Genomic DNA, 15,195 nt, shown 5'->3' on the forward strand with positions numbered 1-15,195 from the left:
ATACAGATAGTGCTATCTAGACTTACGCTGGTAAACAACTCCATTAGCTACCTAAACGTGAAGTAAACTCAACTGAGGAGTCATAGAGACTTTTAACTTGAAAACGTGCAGGATCCTTTCAGGTTTCCCTGACTTCTGGGTTTTATACGGTGTTATGATTGTTCAGGTAGCTCAGAGTAGGAGTACTGGTACCGAGTCAACGTGCAGGTGTACGAGGTAATAATCCTCACAGGCCGTGTGGTGAACGTTTTTTGTTGGTGAGATGAAACTGCCTAAACTCTGAAAGGTATTATTGTACGTCACAATTGTTCAAGCCTAAAATAGTCTGTCATCGTAACATGGTGTTTAAATGTCACGTTTCACACGTGGCTTTTCTTACGATCCTAAGGATACGTACGATTCAACCTTTTGTCAGGGATCTCACTCCATAATTAAGGCCTGCAGTGTGAACAAGACTGAAGATCTTTCCACATCTGGATTGTCCAACATTCGCCCATTATTCTTTTCAGAATTCTTCAAGCTCTGTCAAATTGGTTGTTGATCATTGCTAGATAACCATTTTTCAGGTCTTGCCATAGGTTTGACTTAAATGTACTTGGAAAAATCTAACTCGGCCACTCAGGAACATTCACTGTAAACAACGCCAGTGTAGATTTGGTTCTGATGTTTTAGGTCATTGTCCTGCTGAAAGGTCAATTGACTGCTCGACTGAGGGACAGATAATTGTAGGCGCGGGCTAGAGAGGAGGTCGGCATTCCAAAATGTTGTTTAAACACTGTTATTGCACACAGAGTGAGGCCATGCACCTTGTGACTTTGTTAAGCACATTCAATGACATTTCTATCTTTTGTTGTTGTTAACTGTTAATTTGTGTGATTGCCAAAGCAAGAGAGAAAAAACCCAGTTTCCCAGGACAATAAAGACTTTTGAATTGAGCGAGCATGGGGGGGGGGGGGGGGGGGGGGCAGGGTTTCCATGGAAACAGAGTACAAGGCCTTAGATATTGCAGCTGTTGAAGGTTATGCAACATGCTGTTGCCATGGCAATGTAGTGGAGGGGGATAAAGAGAGGAGCTAAATTACCAGTAGATTTAGCAGTGTAGCATCCCCCATACACAGTTAAAACCATTTCAGTTACTTCCCTCTCCCTCTCAAATTCAAAATATATTTTATTTCTCACATTTGCTTGAACACAACAGGTGTAGACTTTACTGTGAAATGCTTACTTCCAGGCGCTTTCCAACAATGCAGAGTTAAAAAGTGAGAAACATTTGCAAAAAAGGAAATAGTAACAATAAAATAACAAGATAATATACACAAGAAGCACCGGCATCAAAAACATTGTACATGGGTACGAGGTAGTTGAGGTAATAATGAGACTATAAACAAGGAGTACTGGTACCGAGTCAATGTGCAGGGGTACGAGGTAGTTGAGGTAATAATGAGACTATAAACAAGGAGTACTGGTACCGAGTCAATGTGCAGGGGTACGAGGTAGTTGAGGTAATAATGAGACTATATACAAGGAGTACTGGTACCGAGTCAATGTGCAGGGGTACGAGGTAATAATGAGACTGTATACAAGGAGTACTGGTACCGAGTCAATGTGCAGGGGTACGAGGTAATAATGAGACTATATACAAGGAGTACTGGTACCTAGTCAATGTGCAGGGGTACGAGGTAATAATGAGACTATATACAAGGAGTACTGGTACCTAGTCAATGTGCAGGGGTACGAGGTAGTTGAGGTAATAATGAGACTATAAACGAGGAGTACTGGTACCGAGTCAACGTGCAGGGGTACGAGGTAGTTGAGGTAATAATGAGACTATAAACGAGGAGTACTGGTACCGAGTCAACGTGCAGGGGTACGAGGTAATAATGAGACTATATACAAGGAGTACTGGTACCGAGTCAATATGTAGGGGTACGAGGTAATAATGAGACTGTACACAAGGAGTACTGGTACCAAGTACGGCTGTGGCAGTCATGAAATTTCATCAGCCGGTGATCGTCAAGCAAATAACTGTCTCACGGTAATTGACTGTTAACTAACAAAACACATGCAGCATCTCCTGGCTTCCACGCGTAGCCCACAAGTCAATGATGCCGACCTTTGGAACCGCTACATTTCAAAAAGTCCAATAAATCCATGTAATGTAGCCTACACCATCACAGTAAATCCATGTAATATAGCCTACACCACTACAATAAATCCATTATATATTCTAGCCAGGTCTTAAGAAAATGTTGGGCTGTGTGTTTAGATTTTTAATACATTGTAAGGCTGTATGATGCGACTAATGATGATTTTGAAAAAGGTTGCTTGACGCTGCTGTGTGTTTTTTTTTGCGCAGGCTGTACACACTACATCAGTCTCTCATTCACAATTTGAAAAACACTTGATAATGCCTGGAATTTGACGGCGGCGGCGGCATCCCCTTTGGGGGCGTAATGCACCCTAAAAAAACAAAGAAAACAAGCCTTTTCGCGGCCCCGAGTTCTGCCCTTATTACTGGGTGCAAACCGAAGGGTCTCTCACACGGTTCTCAGTCACGTGACCGGGTGTTTCTCACAGGCTATAAGTTAAGACAAATCGGGGACGCAAATGTGCGCATCCTTATCCGATTCCGAGGAGCATATTGAAGATATTTGATGAACCACATTTACTTTTCGTCAGCCAAAAGTGACCACACATTTGATTATACATGTAAAGCTTTTATTATAAAAGGTGCAGTTTTATGGCGAAAATTATCTTCCCCAAACTTGAAACTCACGTGCTGCTTATGTATCCCATTTAGGCTCTACACCCCTTGTAAAAGAGGATTAATGTTCTTCATTTTAAGAAGATATCTGGCCACTTTAGTTGTGATACAAACCGTATCAAAACATACAGGCCTGAGGTGTGCGATTATGAATTGAACAAGTTGTAACAAAAAAAAAAGGCATTGTTTCTCATGCTGGGCATCATTCACAAGTGATAGGCTAACATCAGACTATTCTTGATTTAAATCTCATCTTTACATATACAAAATAATGTATTTGTGAAATTTGTTTGACTTAAAGGTACATGATAATGGTCCATTCTATCGAAACAGCAGGGGAAAATACATGTCCTCTATGCACTTAAATGGTGAAAGGAGGATTTATTTTCATGCAAATATAAGGAATATACTTAATATTATGAAAGATGATAAATAAATAAATACAGTAGCCTATAGAGCCTGATCCATCACGGACAAACTGAAATGGTCCACCCACACAGACAGTGTGGTGAAGCAGGCGCAACAGTTTGGCTTGGCCCCTAAGACCAACAAACGTTTACAGATGCACAATCGAGAGCATCCTGTCGGGCTGCATCACCGCCTGGTACGGCAACTGCACAGCCCACAACCGCAAGGCTCTCCAGAGGGTAGTGAGGTCTGCACAACGCATCACCGGGGGCAAACTACCTGCCCTCCAGGACACCTACACCACCCGATGTCACAGGAAGGCCATAAAGATCATCAAGGACAACAACCACCCGAGCCACTGCCTGTTCACCCCGCTATCATCCAGAAGGTGAGGTCAATACAGGTGCATCAAAGCTGGGACCGAGAGACTGAAAAACAGCTTCTATCTCAAGGCCATCAGACTGTTAAACAGCCATCACTAACATAGAGAGGCTGCTGCCTACATAGACTTGAAATCACTAGCCACTTTTTAAAAAAGCGATCACTTCTTAAAATTAAAAAATTAATCCTCTTTACAAGACATGTAGAGCATAATTGTAATAATGTTTACATTACTCATCTCATATGAATATACTGTATACTGTATTTTATATCATCTATTGCTCATGCATGTATTTATATACAGTTGAAGTCAGAAGTTTACATAAACTCAATTAGTATTTGGTAGCATTTCCTTTAAATTGTTTAACTTGGGTCAAACGTTTTGGGTAGCCATCCACAAGCTTCCCACAATAAGTTGGGTGAATTTTGTCCCATTCCTCCTGACAGAGCTGGTGTAACTGAGTCAGGTTTGTAGGCCTCCTTGCTCGCACACACTTTTTCAGTTCTGCCCACAAATGTTTTATAGGATTGAGGTCAGGGCTTTGTGATGGCAAAATGGCTTATGGACAACAATGTCAAGGTATTGGAGTGGCCACAACTTTGGAAGTATGCTTGTGGTCATTGCCCATTTGGAAGACCCATTTGCAACCAAGCTTTAACTTCCTGACTGATGTCTTGAGAAGTTGCTTCAATATATCCAAATAATTTTCCTTTCTCATGATGTCATCTATTTTGTGAAGTGCACCAGTCCCTCCTGCAGCAAAGCACCCCCACAACATGATGCTGCCACCCTCGTGCTTCACGGTTGGGATGGTATTCTTCGGCTTGCAAGCCTCCCCTTTTTTCCTCCAAACATAACAATGGTCATTATGGCCAAACAGTTCCATTTTTGTTTCATCAGCCCAGAGGACATTTCTCCAAAAGGTACGATCTTTGTCCCCATGTGCAGTTGCAAACCATAGGCTGGCTTTTTTATGGTGGTTTTGGAGCAGTGGCTTCTTCCATGCGGAGCGGCCTTTCAGGTTATGTCGATACAGGACTCGTTTTACTGTGGATATAGATACTTTTGTACCTGTTTCCTCCAGCATCTTCACAAGGTCCTTTGCTGTTGTTCTGGGATTGATTAGCACTTTTCGCACCAAAGTATGTTCATCTCTAGGAGACAGAACACGTCTCCTTCCTGAGCGGTATGACGGCTGCGTGATCCCTCGGTGTTTATACTTGCGTACTATTGTTTGTACAGATAAACGTGGTACCTTCAGGTGTTTGGAAATTGCTCCCAAGGATGGACCAGACTTGTGGACGTCTACAATTATTTTTCCTGAGGTCTTGTCTGATTTCTTTTGATATTCCCATGATGTCAAGCAAAGAGGCACTGAGTTTGAAGGTAGGCCATAAAATACATCCACAGGTACACCTCCAATTGACTCAAATGATGTCAATTAGCCTATCAGAAGCTTCTAAAGCCATGACATAATTTTCTGGAATTTTCCAAGCTGTTTTTATTTTATTTACTTCACCTTTATTTCATCTTTATTTAACCAGGTATTTATTTAGTGCCTTGCGAAAGTATTCGGCCCCCTTGAACTTTGCGACCTTTTGCCACATTTCAGGCTTCAAACATAAAGATATAAAACTGTATTTTTTTGTGAAGAATCAACAACAAGTGGGACACAATCATGAAGTGGAACGACATTTATTGGATATTTCAAACTTTTCAAAACTTTTCAAAAACTGAAAAATTGGGCGTGCAAAATTATTCAGCCCCCTTAAGTTAATACTTTGTAGCGCCACCTTTTGCTGCGATTACAGCTGTAAGTCGCTTGGGGTATGTCTCTATCAGTTTTGCACATCGAGAGACTGAAATGTTTTCCCATTCCTCCTTGCAAAACAGCTCGAGCTCAGTGAGGTTGGATGGAGAGCATTTGTGAACAGCAGTTTTCAGTTCTTTCCACAGATTCTCGATTGGATTCAGGTCTGGACTTTGACTTGGCCATTCTAACACCTGGATATGTTTATTTTTGAACCATTCCATTGTAGATTTTGCTTTATGTTTTGGATCATTGTCTTGTTGGAAGACAAATCTCCGTCCCAGTCTCAGGTCTTTTGCAGACTCCATCAGGTTTTCTTCCAGAATGGTCCTGTATTTGGCTCCATCCATCTTCCCATCAATTTTAACCATCTTCCCTGTCCCTGCTGAAGAAAAGCAGGCCCAAACCATGATGCTGCCACCACCATGTTTGACAGTGGGGATGGTGTGTTCAGCTGTGTTGCTTTTACGCCAAACATAACGTCTTGCATTGTTGCCAAAAAGTTCAATTTTGGTTTCATCTGACCAGAGCACCTTCTTCCACATGTTTGGTGTGTCTCCCAGGTGGCTTGTGGCAAACTTTAAACGACACTTTTTATGGATATCTTTAAGAAATGGCTACCTTCTTGCCACTCTTCCATAAAGGCCAGATTTGTGCAATATACGACTGATTGTTGTCCTATGGACAGAGTCTCCCACCTCAGCTGTAGATCTCTGCAGTTCATCCAGAATGATCATGGGCCTCTTGGCTGCATCTCTGATCAGTCTTCTCCTTGTATGAGCTGAAAGTTTAGAGGGACGGCCAGGTCTTGGTAGATTTGCAGTGGTCTGATACTCCTTCCATTTCAATATTATCGCTTGCACAGTGCTCCTTGGGATGTTTAAAGCTTGGGAAATCTTTTTGTATCCAAATCCGGCTTTAAACTTCTTCACAACAGTATCTCGGACCTGCCTGGTGTGTTCCTTGTTCTTCATGATGCTCTCTGCGCTTTTAACGGACCTCTGAGACTATCACAGTGCAGGTGCATTTATACGGAGACTTGATTACATACAGGTGGATTGTATTTATCATCATTAGTCATTTAGGTCAACATTAGATCATCCAGAGATCCTCACTGAACTTCTGGAGAGAGTTTGCTGCACTGAAAGTAAAGGGGCTGAATAATTTTGCACGCCCAATTTTTCAGTTTTTGATTTGTTAAAAAAGTTTGAAATATCCAATAAATGTTGTTCCACTTCATGATTGTGTCCCACTTGTTGTTGATTCTTCACAAAAAAATACAGTTTTATATCTTTATGTTTGAAGCCTGAAAGGTGGCAAAAGGTCGCAAAGTTCAAGGGGGCCGAATACTTTCGCAAGGCACTGTATACTGACATCATGTCAGTAATTCTCTCGTTAACACAGGTGTGAGTGTTAACTAGGACAAGGCTGGAAATCACCCTGTCATGCTGATTGAGTTCGAATAACAGACTGGAAGCTTCAAAAGGAGGGTGGTGCTTAGAATCATTGTTCTTCCTCTGTCAAACATGGTTAACTGCAAGGAAACACGTGCCGTCATCATTGCTTTGCACAAAAAGGGCTTCACAACCAAGGATATTGCTGCCAGTAAGATTGCACCTAAATCAACCATTTATCAGATCATCAAGAACTTCAAGGAGAGGCATTCAATTGTTGTGAAGGCGGCTTCAGGGTGCCCAAGAAAGTCCAGCAAGCGCCAGGACCGTCTCCTAAAGTTGATTCAGCTGTGGGATCGGGGCACCACCAGTACAGAGCTTGCTCAGGAATGGCAGCAGGCAGGTGTGAGTGCATCTGTACGCACAGTGAGGCGAAGACTTTTGGAGGATGGCCTGGTGTCAAGAAGGGCAGCAAAGAAGCCACTTCTCTCCAGGAAAAACATCAGGGACAGACTGATATTCTGCCAAAGGTACAGGGATTGGACTGCTGAGGACTGGGGTGAAGTCATTTTCTCTGATGAATCCCCTTTCCGATTGTTTGGGGCATCCGGGAAAAGCTTGTCCGGAGAAGACAAGGTGAGCGCTACCATCAGTCCTGTGTCATGCCAACAGTAAAGCATCCTGAGACCATTCATGTGTGGGGTTGCTTCTCAGCCAAGGGAGTGTGCACACTCACAATTTTGCCTAAGAACACAGCCATGAATAAAGAATGGTACCAACACATCCCCAAGAGCAACTTCTCCCAACCATCCAGGAACAGTTTGGTGACAAACAATGCCTTTTCCAGCATGATGGAGCACCTTGCCATAAGGAAGAAGTGATAACTAAGTGGCTCGGGGAACAAAACATTGATATTTTGGGTCCATTGCCAGGAAACTCCCCAGACCTTAATCCCATTGAGAACTTGTGGTTAATCCTCAAGAGGCAGGTGGACAAACAAAAACCCACAAATTCTGACAAACTCCAAGCATTGATTATGCAAGAATGGGCTGCCATCAGTCAGGATGTGGCCCAGAAGTTAATTGACAGCATGCCAGGGCGGATTGCAGAGAGAAGGGTCAACACTGCAAATATTGCCTCTTTGCATCAACTTCATGTAATTGTCAATAAAAGTCTTTGACACTTATGAAATGCTTGTAATTATACTTCAGTATTCCATAGTAACATCTGACAAAAAAGACACTGAGGCAGCAAACTTTGTGGAAATTAATATTTGTGTCATTCTCAAAACTTTTGGCCACGACTGTATATAGCGAGCGTGCCCACTCTGGTATGCCATCTGCACACGGTTGGCTAGAGCAAATCTATTGTATATTTATATTCCATTTCTTTACTTAGATTTGTGTGTATAAGGTAGTTGTTGTGAAATTGTTAGGTTAGATTACTTGTTAGATATTACTGCACGGTCGGAATTAGACGCACAAGCATTTCGCTACACTCACATTAACATCTGCTAACCATGTGTATGTTTTCTCACGCAATTACATAGCCTCCATTACATTTGCATTGTTGTCAGAGTGATTACAGGGACAATAGAGTGCTGAGTACCAGGCAGTTAGCCAGTTTGGTAGACTACTAATGACCATCAGCAACATCAGAGCTTGGAGAAGCATAGTTACCATGACGAAACGGTCACGTGACTCTAGACCGCCAGTGTGTCGGTAATACGGTCACCTCAACAGCCCTAGTACCAAGTCAATGTGCAGGGGTACGAGGTAGGTGAGGTAACATGTAGGTAGTGGTTTCAGTCATATCACATATTCATCTAGCTATAAAGTGGAACTGTCTGGCATTGCCAGGCCAAATCCTCCTAGTTTCCCAAGTGGCAGATGGGCTGCACCAGCAGTTAAGTGAGAGTTTATTTATTTTATTTTACCTTTATTTAATCAGGAAGGCCAGTAGAGAAGAAGTTCTCATTTACAACTGCAACCTGGCCAAGATAAAGCAAAGCAGTGCGACACAAACAACAACACAGAGTTGGTGGTGATAACTAAATACATAGTGGGCCTTTAGGACTGGGTTTAACAGGATATCGTGCAGCTCTCTATATGGAGACATGGCTAACATATCTAACATGATAACATGTTGATTAGAAAGCTCCTCCAGTCTAGTCCCTGTTCACACAGCAAGGTAAAGCCGGCTACAGCCTCAGGTGTGTGTAGGTAGGTAGGTAGGTGTATAAGTGTAGGTGTGTGTGTGTTGACAAAGGGAAAGGAGAGTGAGTGAGTGAATAGGAAGGATGGATGTGTGTTTGCTCAGTGTGTGAGGGAGGCTGGGAGGGGCAGGCTGGGAATTCAGAGAGTATTCCAAGTAGAGTCATGTTGTTCCCTGCCTCCTTGGCTCCACAGAGGGGTAGTCTGCTCCCTGGCTCACCAGAGGGGTAGTCTGCTCCCTGGCTCACCAGAGAGGTAGTCTGCTCCCTGGCTCCACAGAGGGGTAGTCTGCTCCCTGGCTCCACAGAGGGGTAGTCTGCTCCCTGGCTCCACAGAGGGGTAGTCTGCTCCCTGGCTCCACAGAGGGGTAGTCTGCTCCCTGGTTCACCAGAGAGGTAGTCTGCTCCCTGGCTCACCAGAGGGGTAGTCTGCTCCCTGGCTCACCAGAGGGGTAGTCTGCTCCCTGGCTCACCAGAGGGGTAGTCTGCTCCCTGGCTCACCAGAGGGGTAGTCTGCTCCCTGGCTCGCCAGAGGGGTAGTCTGCTCCCTGGCTCACCAGAGAGGTAGTCTGCTCCCTGGCTCACCAGAGGCTCACCAGAGGGGTAGTCTGCTCCCTGGCTCACCAGAGGGGTAGTCTGCTCCCTGGCTCACCAGAGGGGTAGTCTGCTCCCTGGCTCACCAGAGAGGTAGTCTGCTCCCTGGCTCACCAGAGGGGTAGTCTGCTCCCTGGCTCCACAGAGGGGTAGTCTGCTCCCTGGCTCACCAGAGGGGTAGTCTGCTCCCTGGCTCACCAGAGGGGTAGTCTGCTCCCTGGCTCACCAGAGGGGTAGTCTGCTCCCTGGCTCACCAGAGAGGTAGTCTGCTCCCTGGCTCACCAGAGAGGTAGTCTGCTCCCTGGCTCACCAGAGAGGTAGTCTGCTCCCTGGCTCACCAGAGGGGTAGTCTGCTCCCTGGCTCACCAGAGGGGTAGTCTGCTCCCTGGCTCACCAGAGAGGTAGTCTGCTCCCTGGCTCACCAGAGAGGTAGTCTGCTCCCTGGCTCACCAGAGGGGTAGTCTGCTCCCTGGCTCACCAGAGGCTCACCAGAGGGGTAGTCTGCTCCCTGGCTCACCAGAGGGGTAGTCTGCTCCCTGGCTCACCAGAGGGGTAGTCTGCTCCCTGGCTCACCAGAGGGGTAGTCTGCTCCCTGGCTCACTAGAGGGGTAGTCTGCTCCCTGGCTCACCAGAGGGGTAGTCTGCTCCCTGGCTCACCAGAGGGGTAGTCTGCTCCCTGGCTCACCAGAGGGGTAGTCTGCTCCCTGGCTCACCAGAGGGGTAGTCTGCTCCCTGGCTCACTAGAGGGGTAGTCTGCTCCCTGGCTCACCAGAGGGGTAGTCTGCTCCCTGGCTCACCAGAGGCTCACCAGAGGGGTAGTCTGCTCCCTGGCTCACCAGGGCTCTACTTCTGACCAGGGCCCATAGAGCTTTATAGGGTGCTATTTGGGATTTGATACATTTCTACTCCTCCTTTCACTCTCAACTGAGCCTAGGGATAAAGATAGGTCTCACGGCCCCTGGGATCCCATTCACTGACACCTTCCATTATTTAAATCACTGATCTGAATACACACAACCACAGAGTGTGAACATCTGACTGCCTGCCTGCGGGCGAGCTGGAGACTTAGCGACTAGGCAACATGAACCATCTCTGTGGGTTGAGAGAGAAAGATTCTCTGTACGGGATGATGTAATGATCGCGCCGTACTAGACTAGTTGAGTGTCGCTCCTGCCCTTTTGAAACGTTATTGAATAACTTTATGATTCGTCTCTCTGCAGACTGGATACACCCAGAAAGCCTATTCTCAGAACTAGATGAACAAATTGTATGACTGTCAGGATCAAGTCGACCTACCTAACATTACATGGAGACTTTTAAAGTCCCGTGGCTTCATTCAGCTCAGTAGTTTGATGCTTCATGGTGCAGATTGCAGTGCTCTGTTGAAGCTTGCCCTGGCCCAGTAACGGACTAAAAGGAGTCTAACGTTACTCCGTAGTCCAAGGACCTGTTTAAAGGGGGAATTGGGTTCTGGAAGACAAAACAGCCATCTAAACTCCAGCTAAACGTGAATCAATTCTCAGTTGCTGTCCAGTTCTAGAAACATAAATCCTCTACCTTCATATCACATCAAATGGTTGTAATTTCACAGATGCAAAAGACACTTACTGTACAGCATGTTAACCGGTTTATATTTCACCTTTATTTAACTAGGCAGGTCAGTTAAGAACAAATTCTTATTGGTTACTAGTCCAACACTCTAACCACTAGTCTACCTGCTGGTTACTAGTCCAACGCTATAACCCCTAGGATACCTGCTGGTTACTGGCCCAACGCTCTAACCACTAGGCTACCTGCTGGTTACTGGCCCAACGCTCTAACTACTAGGCTACCTGCTGGTTACTGGTCCAACGCTCTAACCACTAGGCTACCTTCTGGTTACTAGTCCAACACTGTAACCACTAGGCTACCTGCTGATTACTAGTCCAACGCTCTAACCACTAGGCTACCTGCTGGTTACTAGTCCAACCCTAACCACTAGGCTACCTGCTGGTTACTAGTCCAACACTAACCACTAGACTACCTGCTGGTTACTAGTCCAACACTAACCACTAGGCTACCTGCTGGTTACTAGTCCAACACTAACCACTAGGCTACCTGCTGGTTACTAGTCCAACGCTCAAACCACTAGGCTACCTGCTGGTTACTAGTCCAACACTCTAACCACTAGGCTACCTGCTGGTTACTAGTCCAACGCTCAAACCACTAGGATACCTGCTGGTTACTAGTCCAACACTCTAACCACTAGGCTACCTGCTGGTTACTAGTCCAACACTAACCACTAGGCTACCTGCTGGTTACTAGTCCAACACTAACCACTAGGCTACCTGCTGGTTACTAGTCCAACACTAACCACTAGGCTACCTGCTGGTTACTAGTCCAACACTAACCACTAGGCTACCTGCTGGTTACTAGTCCAACACTAACCACTAGACTACTTGCTGGTTACTAATCCAACCCTAACCACTAGACTACCTGCTGGTTACTAGTCCAACCCTAACCACTAGGCTACCTGCTGGTTACTAGTCCAACACTCTAACCACTAGGCTACCTGCTGGTTACTGGCCCAACGCTCTAACCACTAGCCTACCTGCTGGTTACTAGTCCAACGCTCTAACCACTAGGCTACCTGCTGGTTACTGGCCCAACGCTCTAACCACTAGCCTACCTGCTGGTTACTAGTCCAACGCTCTAACCACTAGGCTACCTGTTGGTTACTAGTCCAACGCTCTAACCACTAGCCTACCTGCTGGTTACTGACCCAATGCTCTAACCACTAGGGTACCTGCTGGTTACTAGTCCAACACTAACCACTAGGCTACCTGCTGGTTACTAGTCCAACACTAACCACTAGGCTACCTGCTGGTTACTAGTCCAACGCTCTAACCACTAGGCTACCTGCTGGTTACTAGTCCAACACTAACCACTAGGCTACCTGCTGGTTACTAGTCCAACACTAACCACTAGGCTACCTGCTGGTTACTAGTCCAACACTCTAACCACTAGGCTACCTGCTGGTTACTAGTCCAACACTCTAACCACTAGGCTACCTGCCTCTAACCACTAGGCTACCTGCTGGTTACTAGTCCAACGCTCAAACCACTAGGCTACCTGCTGGTTACTAGTCCAACACTCTAACCACTAGGCTACCTGCTGGTTACTAGTCCAACCCTAACCACTAGGCTACCTGCTGGTTACTAGTCCAACCCTAACCACTAGGCTACCTGCTGGTTACTAGTCCAACCCTAACCACTAGGCTACCTGCTGGTTACTAGTCCAACCCTAACCACTAGGCTACCTGCTGGTTACTAGTCCAACCCTAACCACTAGGCTACCTGCTGGTTACTAGTCCAACACTCTAACCACTAGGCTACCTGCTGGTTACTAGTCCAACACTAACCACTAGGATACCTGCTGGTTACTAGTCCAACCCTAACCACTAGGCTACCTGCTGGTTACTAGTCCAACCCTAACCACTAGGATACCTGCTGGTTACTAGTCCAACCCTGACCACTAGGCTACCTGCTGGTTACTAGTCCAACCCTAACCACTAGGATACCTGCTGGTTACTAGTCCAACCCTGACCACTAGGCTACCTGCTGGTTACTAGTCCAACCCTAACTACTAGGCTACCTGCTGGTTACTAGTCCAACCCTAACCACTAGGATACCTGCTGGTTACTAGTCCAACACTAACCACTAGGCTACCTGCCACCCCACAACAGTTCCACCCAACATTTTTCTGTGACAACACGTCCGTGGCATCAGGCCGTGTGGGAACACTAACCCTATGATATGAAAGATAATGTCCTTCTGCTTCCAAAACCACACCCAATGCGTCGCGGCTCTTAATGCTGCAAAATGCAACAAAATAATTAAATAATTAAATTTTTAAACAATCAATTTCCTTGTTGCTAAAATACTAATATTTCACCTAATTTCAGTTTGTAACAAAACAACCATATATGTTGTAAAGAATCATTGTTAAATCTAAACCTGTGAAACAGATTTTCTACGAGACAAAATAATTGTATTTTTAGCGTACAAAACAAACTCAAATTCACAAAAACTAAACTTAACGGGAAGCATAGAAATGAGCGCACATAGAACATTATCTACCTCTTCTTAGACTGGCTTTTAATGAGAATGACAGATCTATAACATAGAGCAAATCTACCTCTTCTTAGACTTGCTTTTAATGAGAAAGACAGATCTATAACATAGAACATTATCTACCTCTTCTTAGACTGGCTTTTAATGAGAAAGACAGATCTATAACATAGAGCAGATCTACCTCTTCTTAGACTTGCTTTTAATGAGAATGACAGATCTATAACATAGAGCAGATCTACCTCTTCTTAGACTTGCTTTTAATGAGAATGACAGATCTATAACATAGAGCAGATCTACCTCTTCTTAGACTGGCTTTTAATGAGAATGACAGATCTATAACATAGAACATTATCTACCTCTTCTTAGACTTGCGTTTAATGAGAATGACAGATCTATAACATAGAACATTATCTACCTCTTCTTAGACTTGCTTTTAATGAGAATGACAGATCTATAACATAGAACATTATCTACCTCTTCTTAGACTTGCTTTTAATGAGAATGACAGCTCTATAACTAAAATGTGTATTTGGTTGGGTCGCCTAAAAAGTGACACATTGCAGCTTTAACCCCTCTACAACACAATATGCACACAGTGAATACCGCAGTTTTATGGGTTATGAAACCAGCCTACCGGGAAGTCTGAATAGTTTCAGTTTTCAGGCCTATTTTAAATTAAGACAAATTGACGGATAAAAACACGAATCAAGTTCAACATTCAGGCGTTTTGCGTCGGTGGTTATTCCTATAAATTATTCTAGTGAGCAGGCAGATAAAACCGAAATATGTTGGCCTAATACAAAGTTAGTAGAGGAAGATTTGTCGAAATGAACATAAATAGTCTGTTAAATGGAATAAAATAATTTAGCAAACACTGAGTTATGAGTTATGTAATAGGAAATCGACCCGAGTTGCCCAATCCTACAGTCGAGCCAAGATCAACAAGTTTCCACTGTAACAAGCGTCTTCCCCACTGCACACTAGCAGGCACCATATCAACAGCAACACATGTGGAAACATAAACTTACTGTTCATGTTACAATGTGGCAGTAAAGAAGTGAACCCGGAGGGGAATTCTACACATGGAAGTCTACAAAGTATCCAAACTTGTTTGACTAACGTCAGTAGTGATGAAAGAGTGTGTGTGTGGGGCAACATTTCTGCCAGTATGAAAATATGTCTTACCACACCGTTCCGTAGGCGCCCTCACCGATATACGACAGATTGTGGTACCGGGGCCCGACATCGAAGGCCTGTCCTCGGACCAACTCAGCTCCGGTTCCGGGGTTGGGGCCACTGGCAGAAACCGCAGCTGTCGCCATTGTGAAAACCGGCTGCCTTTTTACACGTTCTTCACGGCCACAAGGAAAAGTCACCGCTGTAACAACGTTATTACCGGGAGCCTTTCTGAAGTCCTCCGTATGATAAAGTGGTCTTCCTGCGCTGCTGTACACACAGGCTGACTGCGGTATGCTAGCTACACTGAGACACTATGGACACGCCTGCTGCCCACGTTGAT

The 15,195-nt window shown here is 44.9% G+C and overlaps 1 protein-coding gene across 2 annotated transcripts in view; it reads right to left on the reverse strand.

The window, feature by feature from the left end:
- Positions 1-15,195, reverse strand: part of LOC110535142 (mitogen-activated protein kinase 1) — a 57,000-nt gene extending 41,805 nt beyond the window's left edge. The window contains exon 1 of one of the 2 annotated variants that reach the window (XM_090191286.1): positions 14,862-15,189. In XM_090191286.1, the coding sequence (XP_090047412.1) occupies positions 14,862-14,998 (137 nt within the window). In that variant the 5' untranslated portion in view covers positions 14,999-15,189. Of the gene's footprint in view, positions 1-14,861 lie in introns of both variants that reach the window. The other variant, XM_090191288.1, reaches the window with a different exon arrangement.

This window comes from Oncorhynchus mykiss, chromosome 11 (assembly GCF_057628025.1).
Source record: "Oncorhynchus mykiss isolate SJ-2025 chromosome 11, ASM5762802v1, whole genome shotgun sequence".
Classification (NCBI taxonomy): domain Eukaryota; kingdom Metazoa; phylum Chordata; class Actinopteri; order Salmoniformes; family Salmonidae; genus Oncorhynchus; species Oncorhynchus mykiss.